A 16,483-nucleotide genomic window follows, 5' to 3' on the forward strand; every position below is an offset into this window, starting at 1 on the left:
GCACAGGCAGATTCGGCTCTTTCTCCGTGGCGAACCTGCCGAGGCAGCGACCGGCCAGGGAAGGAAGGGGAGGGAAAGGGAAGGAAGGGCAGGGCAGGACGGGAGCGCCCGCCCGGAGCGGGGATGGCGCGTCCGGGCAGGAGGTGCGTGTGCAGGGGCTCGGGGGGCTCTGCTTCGGCTCTCGGGCTGGGAGGGATTCCAGGCTGTCCCTCTGTCGCTTCCAGCAGGAAGGGAATTGGGAGCTGCCTGAGCGGCGGGTCCCGGAGGGTCGCGGTCAGTGGCGCTGGGACCGAGTGGGAGCCGGGCCCCGGTGCGGTTCGGCCATGGGATCGCGAAATGGCCTTGGCTGGAAGGTACATTGAAGATCATCTCATCTCAACCTCCTGCCATGGGAAGGGACACCTTCCACTAGCCCAGGTTGCTCAGAGCCCCATCCAGCCTGGCCTTGGACACTTCCAGGGATGGGACAGCCACAGCGTTTCTGCCCAGCCTGTGCCAGGGACTCACCACCCTCATTGCCAAGAATCTCTTCCCAATATCCAACCTAACCCTAAGTCTGTCAGTTTGAAGCCATTCCCCCTTGTCCTGTCACTCCAGGCCTTTGGAAATAGTCCCTCTCCATCTTCCTTGTGGGCTCCCTTCAGGCACTGCAAGGCCACAACTAAGTCACCCCAAAGCCTTCTCTTCTCCAGGCTGAACAATCCCAACTCTCCCAGCCTTTCCTCCCAGCAGAACTGCTCCATCCCTCTGACCATCTTGGTGTCTCTCCTCTGGCCTCGCTGCCACAGCTCCATGTCCTTGCTGTGCTGAGCCCCCAGGGCTGGAGGCAGCTCTGCATGGGGTAACGCTGGGCCTGGTGGTGTTTAACTTGTTTATCAGTGACTTCTCTGAAGGGGTCGATGCCTCCTCAAAAAGTTCAGTTCTAACACAAAGCTGGAGGAATGGCTGATCCCCCAGAATTCTGGACAGACCTTCAGAAGGACTTTGACAGGTTGGAGAGATGTGCAGAGAAGAACTGTCTGAAATTCAACAAAGGCAAATGCGGGGTCTGTACCTGGGGTGAAATAACCCAGGGCACCAGCACAGACACAGCTGCTGGGAAGCAGCTCTGCAGGGAAGGACCTGGGAGTCCTGGTGGACAACAAGCTGTCCCTGAGCCAGCAGTGTGTCCTGGGGGCCAGGAAGGACAATGGGATCCTGGGGTTCTTTGGAAAGAGCATTGCCAGCAGGTTGAGGGAAGTGATCCTGCCCCTCTACTCAGCCCTGGGGCGGCACATCTGGAGTGTTGTGTCCAGCTCTGGCTCCTCAGGACAAGAGAGACATGGAGCTCCTGGAGTGGGTCCAGCAGATGCTGCAGAGAAGCTGAAGGATTGGAGCATCTCTCAGGGACAGCTTGTTGTCCACCATGACCACCAGGTCCTTCCCAGCAGGTCAGCCCCAGTCTGTGCTGGTGCCCTGGGTTATTCCTCCCCAGGTACAGACCCTGCATCTGCCTTTGTTGAATTTCAGACAGTTCTTCTCTGCCCATCTCCAACCTGTCAACGTCCTTCTGAAGGGCTGCCCTTCAGAATTGCCCTCTGGGGAATTGGCCACTCCTGGGGCTGCTCAGCCTCCAGAAGAGACACTGAGAGGGGATCTCCCCCGTGTCTGTCAGTGCCTGCAGCGAGGGGGCAGAGCATGGACCAGGCTCTGATCGGGAGTGCCCAGCAATGGCACAAGGGGAATGGGCAGGAACTGATGCCCAGTAAGTTCCACCTGGACATGAGGAAGAACTTCTTTGCTGTGCAGTGACCGAGCACTGAGCAGATTGCCCAGAGAGGGTGTGGAGTCTCCCTCACTGAGTATTCCAGACCCATCTGTACACAATCCTGTGCCATGTGCTCTGGAATGGCCCTGCTGGAGCAGGAGGTGAGAACAGATGCCTCACTGTGATCCCTTCCAACCTGATCCATGCAGTCATTCTGTGACAGTGTGAAGCATGGGAACTCTCCCTGGGATGTCTGTGTCCCTGGTAGGGAGTGCCTCTCTGGTGGATCCCAGGCTTGTTCCCCTCTGATCCCCTCAAGTGACAGCTGCCCTGAAGGCCGCAGGACGTGGGACACAGACTGGAAAGTGCATGGCAAACAAATTTGAAGTGCCTTAAAGTGACCCTGGAGATAAGTAATTTCCATTGCACAGTAGTGTGTCCATAAGGGCAATGCAATGCTCCCACAACGAGAACAGCAAAAAAGCACTGCAATTTTAAGATGTTTTAAAAATCTAGAAGCTATTCCTAGTAACCCTATTTTATACAGTAGCACATGTTATACATATTGTCTCCTCTCTGGTGACCAATGACAGCATCTGAGAGAATGGCTGGAGCTGTGTCAGGAGAGGGTTAGGTTGAATCTTATGAAAGGTTCTTCCCCCAGAGGGTGTTTGGGCACTGAACAGACTCCCCAGGGCAGTGGGCACAGCACCAAGGCTGACAGAGCTCAAGGAGTGTTTGGACAATGATCTCAGAGACATGGTGGGATTCTTGGAGTGTCCTATGCAAGTCCAGGTGTTTGACTCGATAATCCTTGTGGATCTCTTCCAACTCAGGGTATTCTGTGATTTTGTGATTCTGTACAGTTGAACTTGTATTGTTTATTTTTCATTTTAAAATATCCTTTAGTCAAAAATCAACTGTTAGCATGTCAAGATACTCAGCTGGAAAGCACTAATAGTGTGTATTTTTTTGCCACAGGAACAGGAAAGTGGTTGATTATTCTGAGTTTGGGAATTTGGAAGATGATGGTAAGTGACATGTTCCTGGACATAACAAGCATGCCAGGAACTAATGGAACCACTATAGGTGGTAGGGGAGATGAGGAGAAACCTCACAGTAGTGCAACTTCTTCATGAGAGGAAGAGGAGGGGCAGGCACTGATCTGCTGCTCTCTGGTGACCAGTGACAGACATGAGTGAACAGCTGGAACTGTGTCAGGGCAGGGTTAGGTTGGATATTGGGAAAAGGCTCTTCCCCCAGAGGGTAGTGAGCACTGAACAGGATCCCGAGGGCAGTGGGCACAGCATCACAGCTGACAGAGCTCAAGAATTGTTTGGACAACATTCTCAGGCACATGGTGGGATTCTTGGACCGTCCTGTGCAGGGCCAGGAGTCAGACTCCATGGTCCTTGTGTGTCCCTTCCAGCTCAGGATATTCAATGATTTTGTGATACTATGAAAATATCAGCAGAGTGTCTTTAATGTAGTAGTTTGTTGAGAAGGCTCTTGCTCCTTTCAGCAGAAGGAATCTGGGCACACTGCTAAGGATTCCAATTCCACAAGCACATGATGGCTGTAAACCATAGCGTAAGAGCAGTGTGCCAGGGAGCTGGGGAATACACACTGTCTTGCTGTAGTAAAATCTGTTTCTCTCCCTGCCTCAGTTTTCAGTGCTGATTAGTTCCATGTCCCCCTGATTGTTAGTTCACAGGACTGTAAATGTGAATATAAAGAAGGTGGGAATCATCACTGTAGAACTAACGTTTCTCCACAGCTCTCTGTCTCTATGGCTTTGTGGTGGGGACATGGCAGTCAAATTTGGAGTATCATTGATCAGAAAAATGCATTGCAAGCTTTCTCTTTCCACAAAAGTCCTCCTTTCCTTCTAAGCCCTAATGGATGTTATTAATTTTTCTGGCAGAGTTTGCTTGCTTTCATTTTTGTTTCCTTTTTCCACACTGTTTGCAGGATCCAGGAAACAGTTTGAATTGGTGGGAAGGGGAGGGAAAAGTAAATAGTGTTGAAGGTAATGCAGATTTTTAGTTCAAATGTGGGGCATGACTTTTCCTAGATTCTATGTTACCACTTCTAATAATCAAGAAAATTGCAAATTGTCCAAAACCTTTGTGATCTTATCTAAGGTTCTCCATCATTTAGAGAATACTGAGATTCATTATTTTTTTCCTGATATTTAGTGTCCTCAATTGAAAGAAGGGCAGTTTTCATGCCTTCTAATTTTATTTGAAAATTGGAGAAATGCATTGTACCTGATAAGAGGCTATATAAAAATGGTGGAAAAAAGGAATTTTTTAAAAAAATGGGAGACATTCAAGGGAACAATTCCCAAAACATCAAGAACTCAAAGCTCTCTTAATGGTAGTGATTACTGTTATAATAGATTGTTGTTCAGCATAGTAAAATCTGGTTACACAGTGGACATTTATTGCTGTTAAAAGTTGAAATCATTGCCTCTGGAATAAAAGCATGTATAAAAGAGGTCTTGTTGAGTTTTCATTTAAAATACATTTAAGCATAGTGTGTTTAGAGTTCTCGTGTTCTTTAAAAATAAAATTTCAAAAGTAAAGGTTATTTTAGATGTCATTTCAGTGTGTAATGAAATTGAAATCTAATGATTTTCCTTCATATGGAAGAGTAGAGGAAAACTGATGAGAGCTTGTTGCTGTTTTCCAACAGATGAAGACTTTGCACCTTCCAGCAAAAAATCCAGAACACAGTCCAAGGAACAAAAGGAGAAAAAAGGGAAGCAAAAAAAGCCACCCAAAGAAGTGACTCCATCACAAACACAGACACCTAGTAAAAGGTAACAAATGTTGTGATCAACTCTGTAGTAATACCAATTATTACTTTATATATATACATATATATATATATGCGCACACAATGTTTTGCAGTCATAGTACTTTTAGGTATAGAGTACTTTGAACATCAGGGTGTGCTTTTTCTGCATAATTTCAGAATGTAATTCTCATAACATGATATGCCATAAATATGTATTGAAATATTAATCTCTTTACAAGTATCTGAATTTTTAAAAGTTCAGTACATCAGAAATAGATCCATAACACATAATTCTTTCATTATTAGCACGTTGGTTTTTTTCCAGGTTATCCTTGGATGACAAACTTTATAAGAGAGATTTGGAAGTTGCCTTGGCTTTGTCTGTCAAAGAAAAACCTGCAGATATCCTCGAAGTGCAAAATTCAGAAGAACAAGGTTACTTTGCAGCTCCATGCAACACTCTTTATTTATATGTTGTGAATTATAACATGATAATTTATTGTACACTGAAACAGATTGAAAATCCTGTTTTATTTCAAGGTGTCATGGTAAGGGCATGAGAATTTCTAGGCAGTGCCTCTCTTCTTATGTTCTTGGGTATTTTTCTGTGAGAAACTTACAGTTCTGTAAGTTGTCCCAAACATGTAGTTTGATGAGAGACAGATAAAAATTCAGCTATTTTCATTTTTTAGTATTTTTATTTTTTATGATCTTGTTTTTGTATACTAATTTTTTTTCCTGGATCTTAAAACAGATAAAAATATTAAATCAGAAAATATGCAGAGTACACTCCCTTTTTCCAACTGCAGTGTAGACAGTGAACTTTTAGGTAAGTTGGTCTCATGATCTGTCTGCAGAAAGCATTCAAGCAGCTTTTCTTTGTTTCCATTGGTTTCTGCTTTTCACTAATGTGGAAAAAAGAGTCTTTATCTTAAATAAACATTGAAGGATGCATCAATTTTCTCATTAAAAATTTGGGCCCAGCCTTAAAAGGGAAAAATCTGGTGATTGCTGGGTGAGATTGTTGCAGATCACTAAAAGTTGATTGGAAAATACAACAGATGTGGGACATTTTCAGATGCTGACTATTTAATTCATCAAGAATTACTTACCCTCCACTCCTTAATGGGCCTGTAAGGCCTAAGGATCAAATAAGCATGACCAAACATTTGCTGTGCCATTGGAAACTTCATTTTTCCAGTTTTATTTTTGTCCTCCTTTTTAGAGATAAAATTCACAATGAGAAAGTACAGTTTGATTGGTTAAAAGAGTAAAACGAGAACCCCAGGAAAGCAAGTGCTGCTGATGTTTCTGTGTAGTATAATTCAAAACACCAAAAATCAATTATTTTTGAGAAGGAGAATAGATTTACTGTTAATTTCAGTGAATTGAAGCACCTGCTGTTTTCCAGGTCTCAATCAGGTTATGGATGAAGACACACCTAAGGCTGATGGTGGGCAAAGGACAGTGACATCCAAAGTTCCAGCACAGCAGAAGGTGGTTGACAGTGATGACAGAGAGCATGATTCTGACTCTGAGCCAGAGTCTGTACCCAGTAAGTTCTCCTCCACAAAAACCCTCTCCTTAAATGTGCTTTAAATGTGATGCCTTACATTTTGTTTGTATTTTCAGTGAAATTCCTGCTGCTAGGACTGTATTTTCCCTCCCTGCCCTTACTGAAGCATTATCCTCTAATACCAGTGACATCCCAAGTGCACTTTCGCACTAAGTTTAAACATTGCAGCTTATTCATACACAGCCCCCAAACTGGCAAAATTACACAGCTTCCTCTGAGTCAGGACAAATTTCTTCTGCCCTCCTTGTCCAGGAAAGTTTTGTCTGTTTAAAGAGAGAAAATGGTTCATTTTTCCTGTTGTTTCTGGGGTTTGTGTCACAATGGTAACTCTGGCATCAGGTGTTGGTGCTTCAGTTTAAACTTATTTAAAACTGTGAGAAGCCTCCCTTCTTTCCTTTCCTCAACTCTTAGAAAGCCAAGCTGCATCCACCTCTCTGTCATCTCCCAATAGGTGATGCCTGAACAAATTTGCTTCTCACAGATGGGACAATGTAGTAATTTATTTGCTATTTCTGCAGAGAGCTTGTGCTGATCTTCTAAAAATAAGAGAGAAAGGATGAAAAGCTATCTTTGTGCTTCTTTTACAGCATTATTCTCAGCTTCTTTATATTGGGAGGGTGGATTAATGAAATACTTTCCAGGCTGTGGATCAAGAGATTGTTTTGTGTCCATTTTTGTCTTATTTAGAGCTTGCTTTATATCTGTTACATGCTGCATTTTTATCTATTCTAAACATAGGAAAAAGTTTGAGAGTTTTAACTGCTCTATTAAAGCAAATGCTTAGAAGCTTTATTTTTCAGAGTGTCTGAACATGCTGCTGCTTTGATTTTTCCTTCTAATTAATTTTTTTTCTATACCTGGTTCTCTCTCCTTGGCTCCTGTCTCCAAGCCTCCCTTTCCCACTTGGAACTGTGATTCTCTGTGGAGTGCTTGAAAAAGCGCAGTACCCTAGGAACAGTTTTTATGGGCACTCTTGCTCCAGTGTCTTGCTGGTTGATTAAAAACTATGCACTATTCCAAAGGGATGCATTCCTGGGGATTGTGCTGATTTTCACATGCTTTGTTGTTCAGACCTTTCTGCAATATCTTTAGAATAGTTTTTTTGTTCTGCTTGGAAAACTATAAAAAGGATCATGTGAGGTTTTTTTTCCTTTCTAAACTTCTTATACCTTCTTTTTGTTTTAAACTTACTTTCAGCTCCATCAGGAAGCGGTAATACCTCTGGGAAATATGTTGCTGTTAAGTCACCTACTCACTGCCTTAGACTTGGCCTCTCCAGACTGGCAAGAGTCAAACCACTGCATCCCAGTGCCACCAGCAGTTAAATGGTCAGTGACAAGGTGTCACATGAAGGAAAAGACTGTGGAAAGTGTTTTGCTCATAAACAGCATCATGGCATCATCCACTTTGGAGGACTGGTGTTTATGGACTGTCTAATGTCATTAGAATGAGGTTTTATTCTGCAGCTTGCTGGGAATCTTTAAGTGCTACTGAACAATTATATTATTTAATCTCAGTCACCAATTCTTTCATGTATTATATTCAGAGATGTTGGTTTGTGATAATTTTAATTCTCTAATATCCAAACTCTTGGCAATAAAATAGTCTAGATAGTAGTATGTATGATAGGAAATATGATTTTTTAGAATGTTGTATTTTTAAAAAACTTTATTAAAGTGCTTTATATAATGTAATTGCATTATTTCAATTTATTCATTTTGGAAATCCCTTTAAATTTTGGATGCAGTCTGGCAAATATTTTTTGCATGGGTGTGCTCTTACTGGATAGTCAGCAGCCTTAGCTGGGCTCAGACAATGAGGGTGTTGCTTGGAGCTCCTCAGGCTTCTTGGAGGACCACAATACCCACCTTAGGGGGGGGGGGTTGGTAAAGCACTGGAGTGATAGTTACTGAGTAACGAAACTGAGCTTTCAAACTCATGGCTCCATGATGGAAATAATTTCCTATCTAAGCATATTGATCATGTTGGATGATGCAGGAAATGTGTTTTTCTTTCTGTCACTTGAGGGATCTGGTAATGACTCTGGATTGGATTAAGAAAGGAATATCACAGAACTATAGAATGGCCTGGGTTGGAAGGGACCTTAAAGATAATCCAGTTCCAACCCCCTGCCATGGGCAGGGACACCTTCCACTAGCCCAGGTTGCTCAGAGCCCCATCCAACCTGGCCTTGGACACTTCCACGGATGGGGCAGCCACAGCTTCTCTGCCCAGCCTGTGCCAGGGCCTGCCCACCCTCACAGGGAATTATTTCTTCCTAATATCCAATCTAACCCTGCTCTCTGTCAGTTTGAAGCCATTCCCCTTGTCCTGTCACTCCAGGCCCTTGGAAATCATCTCTCTCCATCTTCCCTGTGGGCTCCCTTCAGGCACTGCAAGGCCACAATGAGGTCATCCCAAAGCCTCTTCTCCAGGCTGAACAATCCCAACTCTCCCAGTCTTTCCTCCCAGCAGAGCTGCTCCATCCCTCTGATTATCTTGGTGTCCCTCCTCTGGCCTCACTGCCACAGCTCCATGTCCTTGCTGTGCTGGGCCCCCAGGGCTGGAGGCAGCTCTGCAGGGGGTCTCCCCAGAGTGGGACAGGGGCAGAATCCTTCCCTGCCCTGCTGCCCACGCTGCTTTGGATGCAGTGAAAATCTGTATCTTTTAAGTGGCTAAAGAATAAAGATGTAACTTAATGATTACTCAGAACCATGGGATTTAATATGGGAAACAAACCTTTTCCTGTTATTTTTCTAACAGAAACAGAATTCCCAAAATTTCAGGAGGCTGAGTGCATAAGGAATTTTCAACAGAGGGATTGGATGTAATTTTTTCTAAGCAGGTAAATGTAATCTGTGTTTCATGTCTGATCACTTTTGCTGTCTTAAGTTTCTTCTCCCCAGCAGACTCATTCCAGTGCAAACCACAGAGCTGCAAACCCTGCTGATGCTCTGTGTAAAAACCTGCCCTCTGCATTTTAAAACACTTTGTCCTGCTGCTCACAAAGAATTCCTGCTCTGTTTCCACTCATGTGTGACATGGTTCCCTTGAGAGGAATCCAGAAAGCTGTGATAAACTAAAGAACTTCTGTGGATTGAGGCTGTTTCTGCCGTGCTGAATCTGTTCTCACACCCCCAAAGTGTACAAAGCTTGGGCATATTTTAAAGTAAGACTTTTAGCATGAGTTGTTCCTGTACATTTGGGGTGTTGAAAACCCTGAAAATTTAATTTTCTTGTATTTTGGTCTTGTTGGTTTTTTTTATTTTAATTATTCTTGATTTTAATTCCCTCACTAGTTAAAGGTTGTTTTTTCCTTGCCTTGGCTGAATAAGAGCATGAAAAGAATTAAAGCTTGATCATTGGCATTGAGTGTGAAAGACAAAAGCTACACTTCCTTAGTGTATTTAAGATTTTCTTTAACGCTCAGGCCTCTCAGTTCCTCTCACCAAATTCTTCTTCATAGTGACAGCCCTTGAGGTCAAGGTGATCATAATTATGATGTCATTAAAAATTATAAGACTCTGATGAACAAAGAAATCAGATATTTCGCTGCTCGGTTTTCTTTCTGTTTCCCTCCTTGAACACGTGAGAGGTTTCCTCAGGTGTTTCACCCTTTTCTACTTCCAGTAAATCTCCGTAAATCTTCCTTTTATTCTGTTACTTTTGCAAGATTCATTGAACTGAAGGATTCTAAAGAGTTATAAGGAGGCAGCTTTTTCTGGAATACCTTGGGAACCCCATCTCAGCAGAAGACATAGAAGATAGTGCATATTTTTAAGGAATGGAAGACTTCAACTATGTAGGAAATCAACATTAGAGGGCACAACAACATCAAGTTATTACTCCAGTGCAGTGGAGCTCTAGGGCTGTGATTTGTATTTGCATATCAAAGGGTTGGATGACATTTGGTAGCAAAATATCTAGATTAGAAATGCAAAAATAAACAACTTTTGTCCATGTATAACAGCAACACAGCTTTAATGCATTTTCATAAGTGGAGTGACTGATAATGAAAGTAGGTATTTTGTGCCTTATTTAATGAGCTTTAACAAATAGTTCTTTTACAGATGTTTGCTATGATTTTTCTCAAGCATAGTAAGTCAACCCCTACCTGGTTAAAAGTCATATTGATGTTATTGGGGAGTGTGGTTCAGGTGCTTCAGATCCTCTGGCAGCATTTCATATGAACAAGTTACTTGGAAGTCAGAAAATTTAGAAATGGGCAGATCTTAGCCCTGGAAAGGCCACATCTAGAGTGCTGTGTCTAGTTCTGGGTTCCTCATTACAAAAGATTGTCCAAAAACTATTTTTAAAATGCCCTTAAGGACCTTAAGTGAAGAATCACATGTATTTTTATTTTCCATTTATAGTGGCAATTCGTTAGTTATGTTTGGTCCTAAGATTATAAACTTAAAAGAGAACAATTTTGGTAATCATCTTTCCTTTTCTAGGCCCATATTTCAATCCCATAAAATGGAAAGCTCCTAAAAAACCGCCTGTATTCTTAAATCTTTTAGTGGTTTTTGAAATCTAGTAAAATATTAGAACTTCATCCATAGAACTTTGACTGAAGTGAATCACATTCCTGCCTCCAGTGTACAATTTGCTTGATCAAGCCTTACTCTGGCATTAAAAAGCTTTTGAGTATTGCTTCTTAAATGTTTTGACTTTTTCAGGAAAGTGAAAATAAGGTGGAAATCATAATGCTCACAGAATTATGGAATGGTTTCGATTGGCAGGGATCTTAAAGATGATTCGGCTCCAACCCCCTGCCACGGGCAGGGACACCTTCCACTAGCCCAGGTTGCTCAGAGCCCCATCCAGCCTGGCCTTGGACACTTGCTGGGATGGGCCAGCCACAGCCTCTCTGGGCAACCTGTGCCAGGACCTCCCCACCCTCAGAGGGAAGAATTTCTCCCTAATATCCAATCTAACCCTGCTCTCTGTCAGTTTGAAGCCATTCCCCTTGTCCTGTCACTCTAGGCCCTTGGAAGTGGTCTGTAGAAGTTCTGCAGTGATTTTAGGTAGAACTCTTGAAAGAGATGTTCCCTCTGGCTGTGCTCACATGGCTGTGCAGGAATAACCACAAAGCCACTGCCTGCCTGCAGGTTTTGGAAAGCCAGCCCAGCTGTCATGCTTGACAGAAAAAAAATCATTAACTGAACACTTAAAAACTCATTTTCCTGCCATGTGGATGGATCTCAGTGCTCTTGTGCCTTGCTTGACTGCCCCCTCCCTGACAGATCCCTGGGAAGACACAAATGCACAAAGTCTTTCATAGGAAGGGTAAAATGTGCCCACAAAAAAAAGCACATGAAATATATTTTCTAAGATTGACTGCATTTAGGAAACCTGCAAAGGAACTGCAAATGTGGAGAGTTGCCAAAGCTCCTGGGAACATTGAAATCAGATGTAACACTGAATGGTTTTGAAATGATCATTTTAAGAAAAAATCATGGTCTGTTAGGACGTGTTTTCCCCCTTTGATTTATTCAGTTGTGTATAGAAAGTCTGATTCTCCTGATTCATCACCTTCATTGCCCCAGGGAGGTTGTAATAATAAGTGATGAGAGCACATATTCTGTGATGAACTGTGTTCCCTTGGGAACGTGGCTGAGCTCCTCTCCACTGAGATCAGCTCCCTCTCCCCCTTTTCTCATTTGCCTTTCTTGCCCAAGAAATTTGGAGGCAGCTTCTTTCAGCTGCTCCCCAAAGGGTGGGCAAGGATGTTCTTGCAGTGATGGGAAGCATTCTGTCCTCCACACATCCCAGGAACTCTGCCTAACTCCCAAATTCTGCTCCACGGCACTCCTGAGACATGTTCCTCAGCACTTCCTGCAGTAGCTGCTGTGGAAAAAAAGCATTTAGGAGCAAATTTTGGGTTTGATAACGTGACAGGATTTATTACTGTCCTGCTGCTGATGTTACTTTGCACTCTGCAGTTGAACATGGAGGGGGTGTGTGACAAAGAGTGAGAAGGTTTTACTGTCCAAATGTGAGAGGAGACTGTGGTAATACAAGTGAAAATACAGGTGTGGTGTGATAAACAATAGCACAGTCACCTTCTAAAGGCACTGCTTGAGATCATCTGCTTCAATTATTCTTTGTGCAATAGTATGTAGTGGTTAAGGAAATAGCTCTCCTTTGAAATCTCCCTAATATTCTGTGAATTCATAGTGCACATTAAGAGAGTATTATGAAAATATTTTCTACAAATAATAGGAAAGTTCTGTTACTATATATATATTTGTCCTGGAAGGCCACTGGGGCATGATTTCTGACACACTCCTCCTCTAAAGAGAAAATGAGGCAAAATATATCCTTAAAATCTGTTATTTAATTAATGATGGCAATACATCTGCATCAGGGTTGGACTTTTTGGCAAATTCATCTCCAGTACATTGAGACTGATGTATTGAATTCAGCATGTGTCCTGAGATAGGTACCTGGAGAGTCAGTCCTGTGAGGAGCAGCTGAGGGAGCTGGTGGGGCTCAGCCTGGAGAAAAGGAGCGTCAGGGGGGCTCTCTGCAAATCCCTGACAGGATGTGCTGTCAGGTGAAGATCCAGCTCTTCTCCTAGGGAACAAGAGGAAATGGCCTCAAGCTGTGCCAGGGGAGGTTCAGGCTGGACATGAGGAAGAATTTCTTCTTTGAAAGGGTGATCAGGCATTGCCCAGGGAGGTGGTGGAGTCCTATCCCTGGAGGTGTCCAAGGAACAACTGGATGTGGCACTCAGTGCTCTGGGCGGGGAGACAAGGCAGTGATCAGTCACAGGTTGGACTCACTGATCTTGGAAGTTTTTTCCAACGCCAATGATTCTGTGATTTTGTGAGGTTGTGTCACTGCCTGGATCCAGCAGAGACTGCAATCACCTGCCTTTGAGATCCAGAGAACCACTTGCTGAAATATCTGCTGAAATATCTCACTGTCTCAGCGCCAGGTCTGGTCATGGACTTGTGTCTCCCCCACAGAGGTGTTGCCTTCACCATGTTCTTGCAGACACAGCTCATAGCTCAGTTCAGTGACAGCCTGTGGAATGCAGGCTGCTCTCTGGCTCCCAGGGTTTCCCCCTGGTGTCCTCTGGATGAGAGCAGGAGGAATTAAACCACTGCATTTCTGATGTGCCTGAGTGTCTGCAGCATTCCTGAAAACTGCCTTTTTGGCCACCAGAACCTGTGCAGCTAAATGTAGACATCTTTGCAGGAGCTAAAAGATCCCAGCAGTCCAGGCTCCCTAAATAAAATCCCTGGGCTTCACATCCATGCCTTTCAGGAAGGCAGAAGCATCCAGAACACCCAGAGGTAGTCAAAAGGAAAATGTAGGCAGAGGGATGTGCTTGGACGTTGCATCCTGCCTTTACATATTTCCACCTAATAATTGGATCTGGTTTTAATTCCAGTCAAAAATACATGGTGTCTTTATTTTTTCAGTAATTGTGATGATGTGAACTGACGTTTGGAGAGATGGGTGACTTCTTTCATCATTCTAAGTCAAAAACTTACTCGATTTTTTTACTGCCATCTCTTCTCCAGGCTGAACAATTCTAATTCTCCCAGCCTTAGAGATTCTTCATCCCTCTAATCCTCTTGGTGACCCCCTCTGGACTCGCTCCAACAGGTCCATGGCCTTCCTTATCCTTTTTCATAATACTGAAATTAATAACACTTCATTTTCTTGTATTTTCACTGTCAAAAATTGTTTTACAAACTCTAATATTATTTTCTATTTCTTTCAAAATATTTTCATTCAAAAAATTATTCAGGACTACATAGATGTTGAATTTATGTTCTGTCATTATTAATTTTTTACTTCTATTGGAAATTTGAAAAAAAAAGGAAGTAAGAAAAAAAAGACAATTGGATGACAAAACATAAATGCCAAGAAGTGAAAATCTGAAACTGCTTTATTTAAAGAAGAAAAACCAAAACCAGTAAAAAATTCCAAAGAAACAAACAATAAAATATAAAGACTATAACTGTTCTTACAAAAAAAACCCCAAACAACCAGAATACTGAATTTAAAAGATATTTTAGAGAATCAGCAAAGAGGTTTTCCCACATGGCAGGAAATACAGCAATAAAATAATTCATGGAAGGGCTTGCATTATAAAGTGTATAATGAACAATTCTGCCTTTGCCTTCATATCCTGCTCCAATTCACATCAGTGAAGTGTTCTTCTCTTTCCAGGAGTCAAATTCAGAGCTGGAAAGGAGACAAAGAAAGTGATGGAAAACAGAGAGACTGAAGTCAAGTAAGTTTTTTGTGAAGCCTCATGAAAGATGGATCATTCCCCACACCTTGAGCTCCAGTCACTCTGAATTTAACAAGAGGTGATTTCCAAGGGCCTGGAGTGACAGGACAAGGGGGAATGGCTCCAACTGACAGAGAACAGGGTTAGATTGGATATTAGGGAGAAATTCTTCCCTGTGACGGTGGTGAGGCCCTGGCACAGGTTGGGCAGAGAAGCTGTGACTGGCCCATCCATGGAAGTGTCCAAGGCCAGGCTGGATAGGGCTCTGAGCAACCTGGGCTAGTGGAAGGTATCCCTGCCCATGGCAGGGGGATGGAATGGGTTGATCTTTAACATCCTTTCCAAACCAAACCATTCCATGATCCTGTTACTTAAAGAAAGAAGCAGATTTGTAGATTTCCTTTCTCTGTTCTATTCCAAACCCACTATGGCTTTGTTGTCCTAAGACTGGTATTGCTGTGCTGTTTTTTAATATCTTTCTTTTTGGTAAAGATTGTGTCTGCATTTTTCTGCCTTTTCTGTGACATGAATTGCTTTCTTGTTCTCAGAAAAAAAAAGTAAAGAAAATAATTACTTGAGCCTAAGCATTACCTATTTCCCCATGGACTGTCAGGAGTACAAAAATAGATTAGGGTGAGCTGAACGAAACATCATTGAAGTCTGTTCCCTTATGTCTTAGTTTGAGATAAGCAACTGCCAACCCCCCCAAGCACAGAGAGAAAAGCCTCCCTCCTAACACCAGGGAAAGGGAGGAAAAGAGAGGGGAAAGAAAAAAACACTTCAAACTGCATTTATACTAAATCTACATATATTTTTCACAGAAAGAAAGAGACAATAACAATTAGAAGAGAGTACAAATATACACTCACACAAGTCTGCAACAACAAATTCCCCACCTCAACTTCTTAACGAACACACAAATTCTACTGTCCTAACTACACATTACTTAAGAAGAAGCTTATTCCCCAGGGAGACAAACCCAAGCAGAAAGGAAAGACCCAGAACAACACATTTTACTTTCCTGAGGTACCCTGTGAGCCAGTGGTGGGCCTGGTCCTCTCCATCCCCCCTGGGACAGCATCGTGTGTCCTCCCAAGAGGAGGGCTGAGAAGCGACTGCCTTAACCACTCCCACACTGGTTCCTACTTCCCTGGAGATGATGTCATAATGTGGTATGGAATACAAAATTACTGGCTAGAAGAGGTCAGCTGTTAGCTCAGCCCAGCTCAAGTCAGCTGACAGCTTCGGCCTAGTCCGAACTTCAGAGCCCAAATTTAGGCCCACCTAGGTGAACCGATAACACCTTAATATTCCAAAGTAAGGCTACTCCTGCTGCAGGAATCTTGCTGATGGAATATCTAAAGAGTGCAGAGAGGATTATCTAAATGATGCAGATAGGATTAAAGTATAAGCAGGAACAGGGCTACCTAGAAACACTCACTCCAAGACTGCAAGTAGTTTTGAGAGCTAAGAGGGAGCTCAAACACTCTGAATTACCTTTGAATTACCTTAATTCGGCAGTTCATGTTTATAGCAGGTGAGCTGAGCTAAAGATGTGTCTTTGAAGAAGAGTTTAAAAAAAAAAAGAAGAAAGGAAAGGAAAGCAAATGATGCACCTCGTGGTGCCTCCAGGGATGATTTTGCAATTTGCTGAGCCTAATTGCAAACATGTTGTGCTTGTGCTAAGTCCTCAAAGATTTCAGAGCACGTCAGCAGCTCTGCTATCATTCATGGTTCAGTTTGATATTCTTTGGGTTGTGTCAGTGCTGGGGAATGTGCTAAAACAACATGGGACTCGATTCCAGCCAGCTCACCCATAAAAATCATCAATCAGCCCATGCTTTTATTCATAGAAGGGTTGGATTGGATTGAGTGTCACCTTTTTAAATGACAGAAAGCACAACTGAATGGAGACAGATTTAAAACACGGAGCTTTGTCATTATGGGGAAGGAAAGAAAGGAACAGTGAGAGCTGCTGTGATTTCTGTTGCTTCAGTAACTCCCGTTTGCAAATGGGAAGAAATAAAAGAATCCAGCCTAAGGTAATAGTGGTTTTTATTGTTTGATGTACAAGTGTTTGGATTAGGTTATGACACACCTATTG

General features: G+C 42.9%; 1 protein-coding gene across 3 annotated transcripts; it reads left to right on the forward strand.

Moving 5' to 3' along the window:
- The first annotated feature begins 43 nt into the window (after positions 1-43).
- Positions 44-7,819, forward strand: RAD51AP1 (RAD51 associated protein 1). 3 transcript variants are annotated; one of them, XM_071551479.1, is made up of 8 exons: positions 66-143; positions 228-353; positions 2,729-2,778; positions 4,445-4,571; positions 4,875-4,984; positions 5,304-5,378; positions 5,961-6,104; positions 7,323-7,819. In XM_071551479.1, the coding sequence occupies exons 1-8, from the start codon at positions 124-126 to the stop codon at positions 7,448-7,450; spliced, it is 780 nt and encodes a 259-aa protein (XP_071407580.1). In that variant the 5' UTR covers positions 66-123; the 3' UTR covers positions 7,451-7,819. The 3 variants fall into 3 exon arrangements, with proteins under 3 accessions (XP_071407582.1, XP_071407580.1, XP_071407581.1); XM_071551481.1 differs by lacking the exon at positions 228-353 and having other exon boundaries at positions 44-143; XM_071551480.1 differs by lacking the exon at positions 5,304-5,378 and having other exon boundaries at positions 72-143.
- Positions 7,820-16,483: the final 8,664 nt, after the last annotated feature.

This window comes from Pithys albifrons, chromosome 3, assembly GCF_047495875.1.
Source record: "Pithys albifrons albifrons isolate INPA30051 chromosome 3, PitAlb_v1, whole genome shotgun sequence".
NCBI classification, from domain to species: domain Eukaryota; kingdom Metazoa; phylum Chordata; class Aves; order Passeriformes; family Thamnophilidae; genus Pithys; species Pithys albifrons.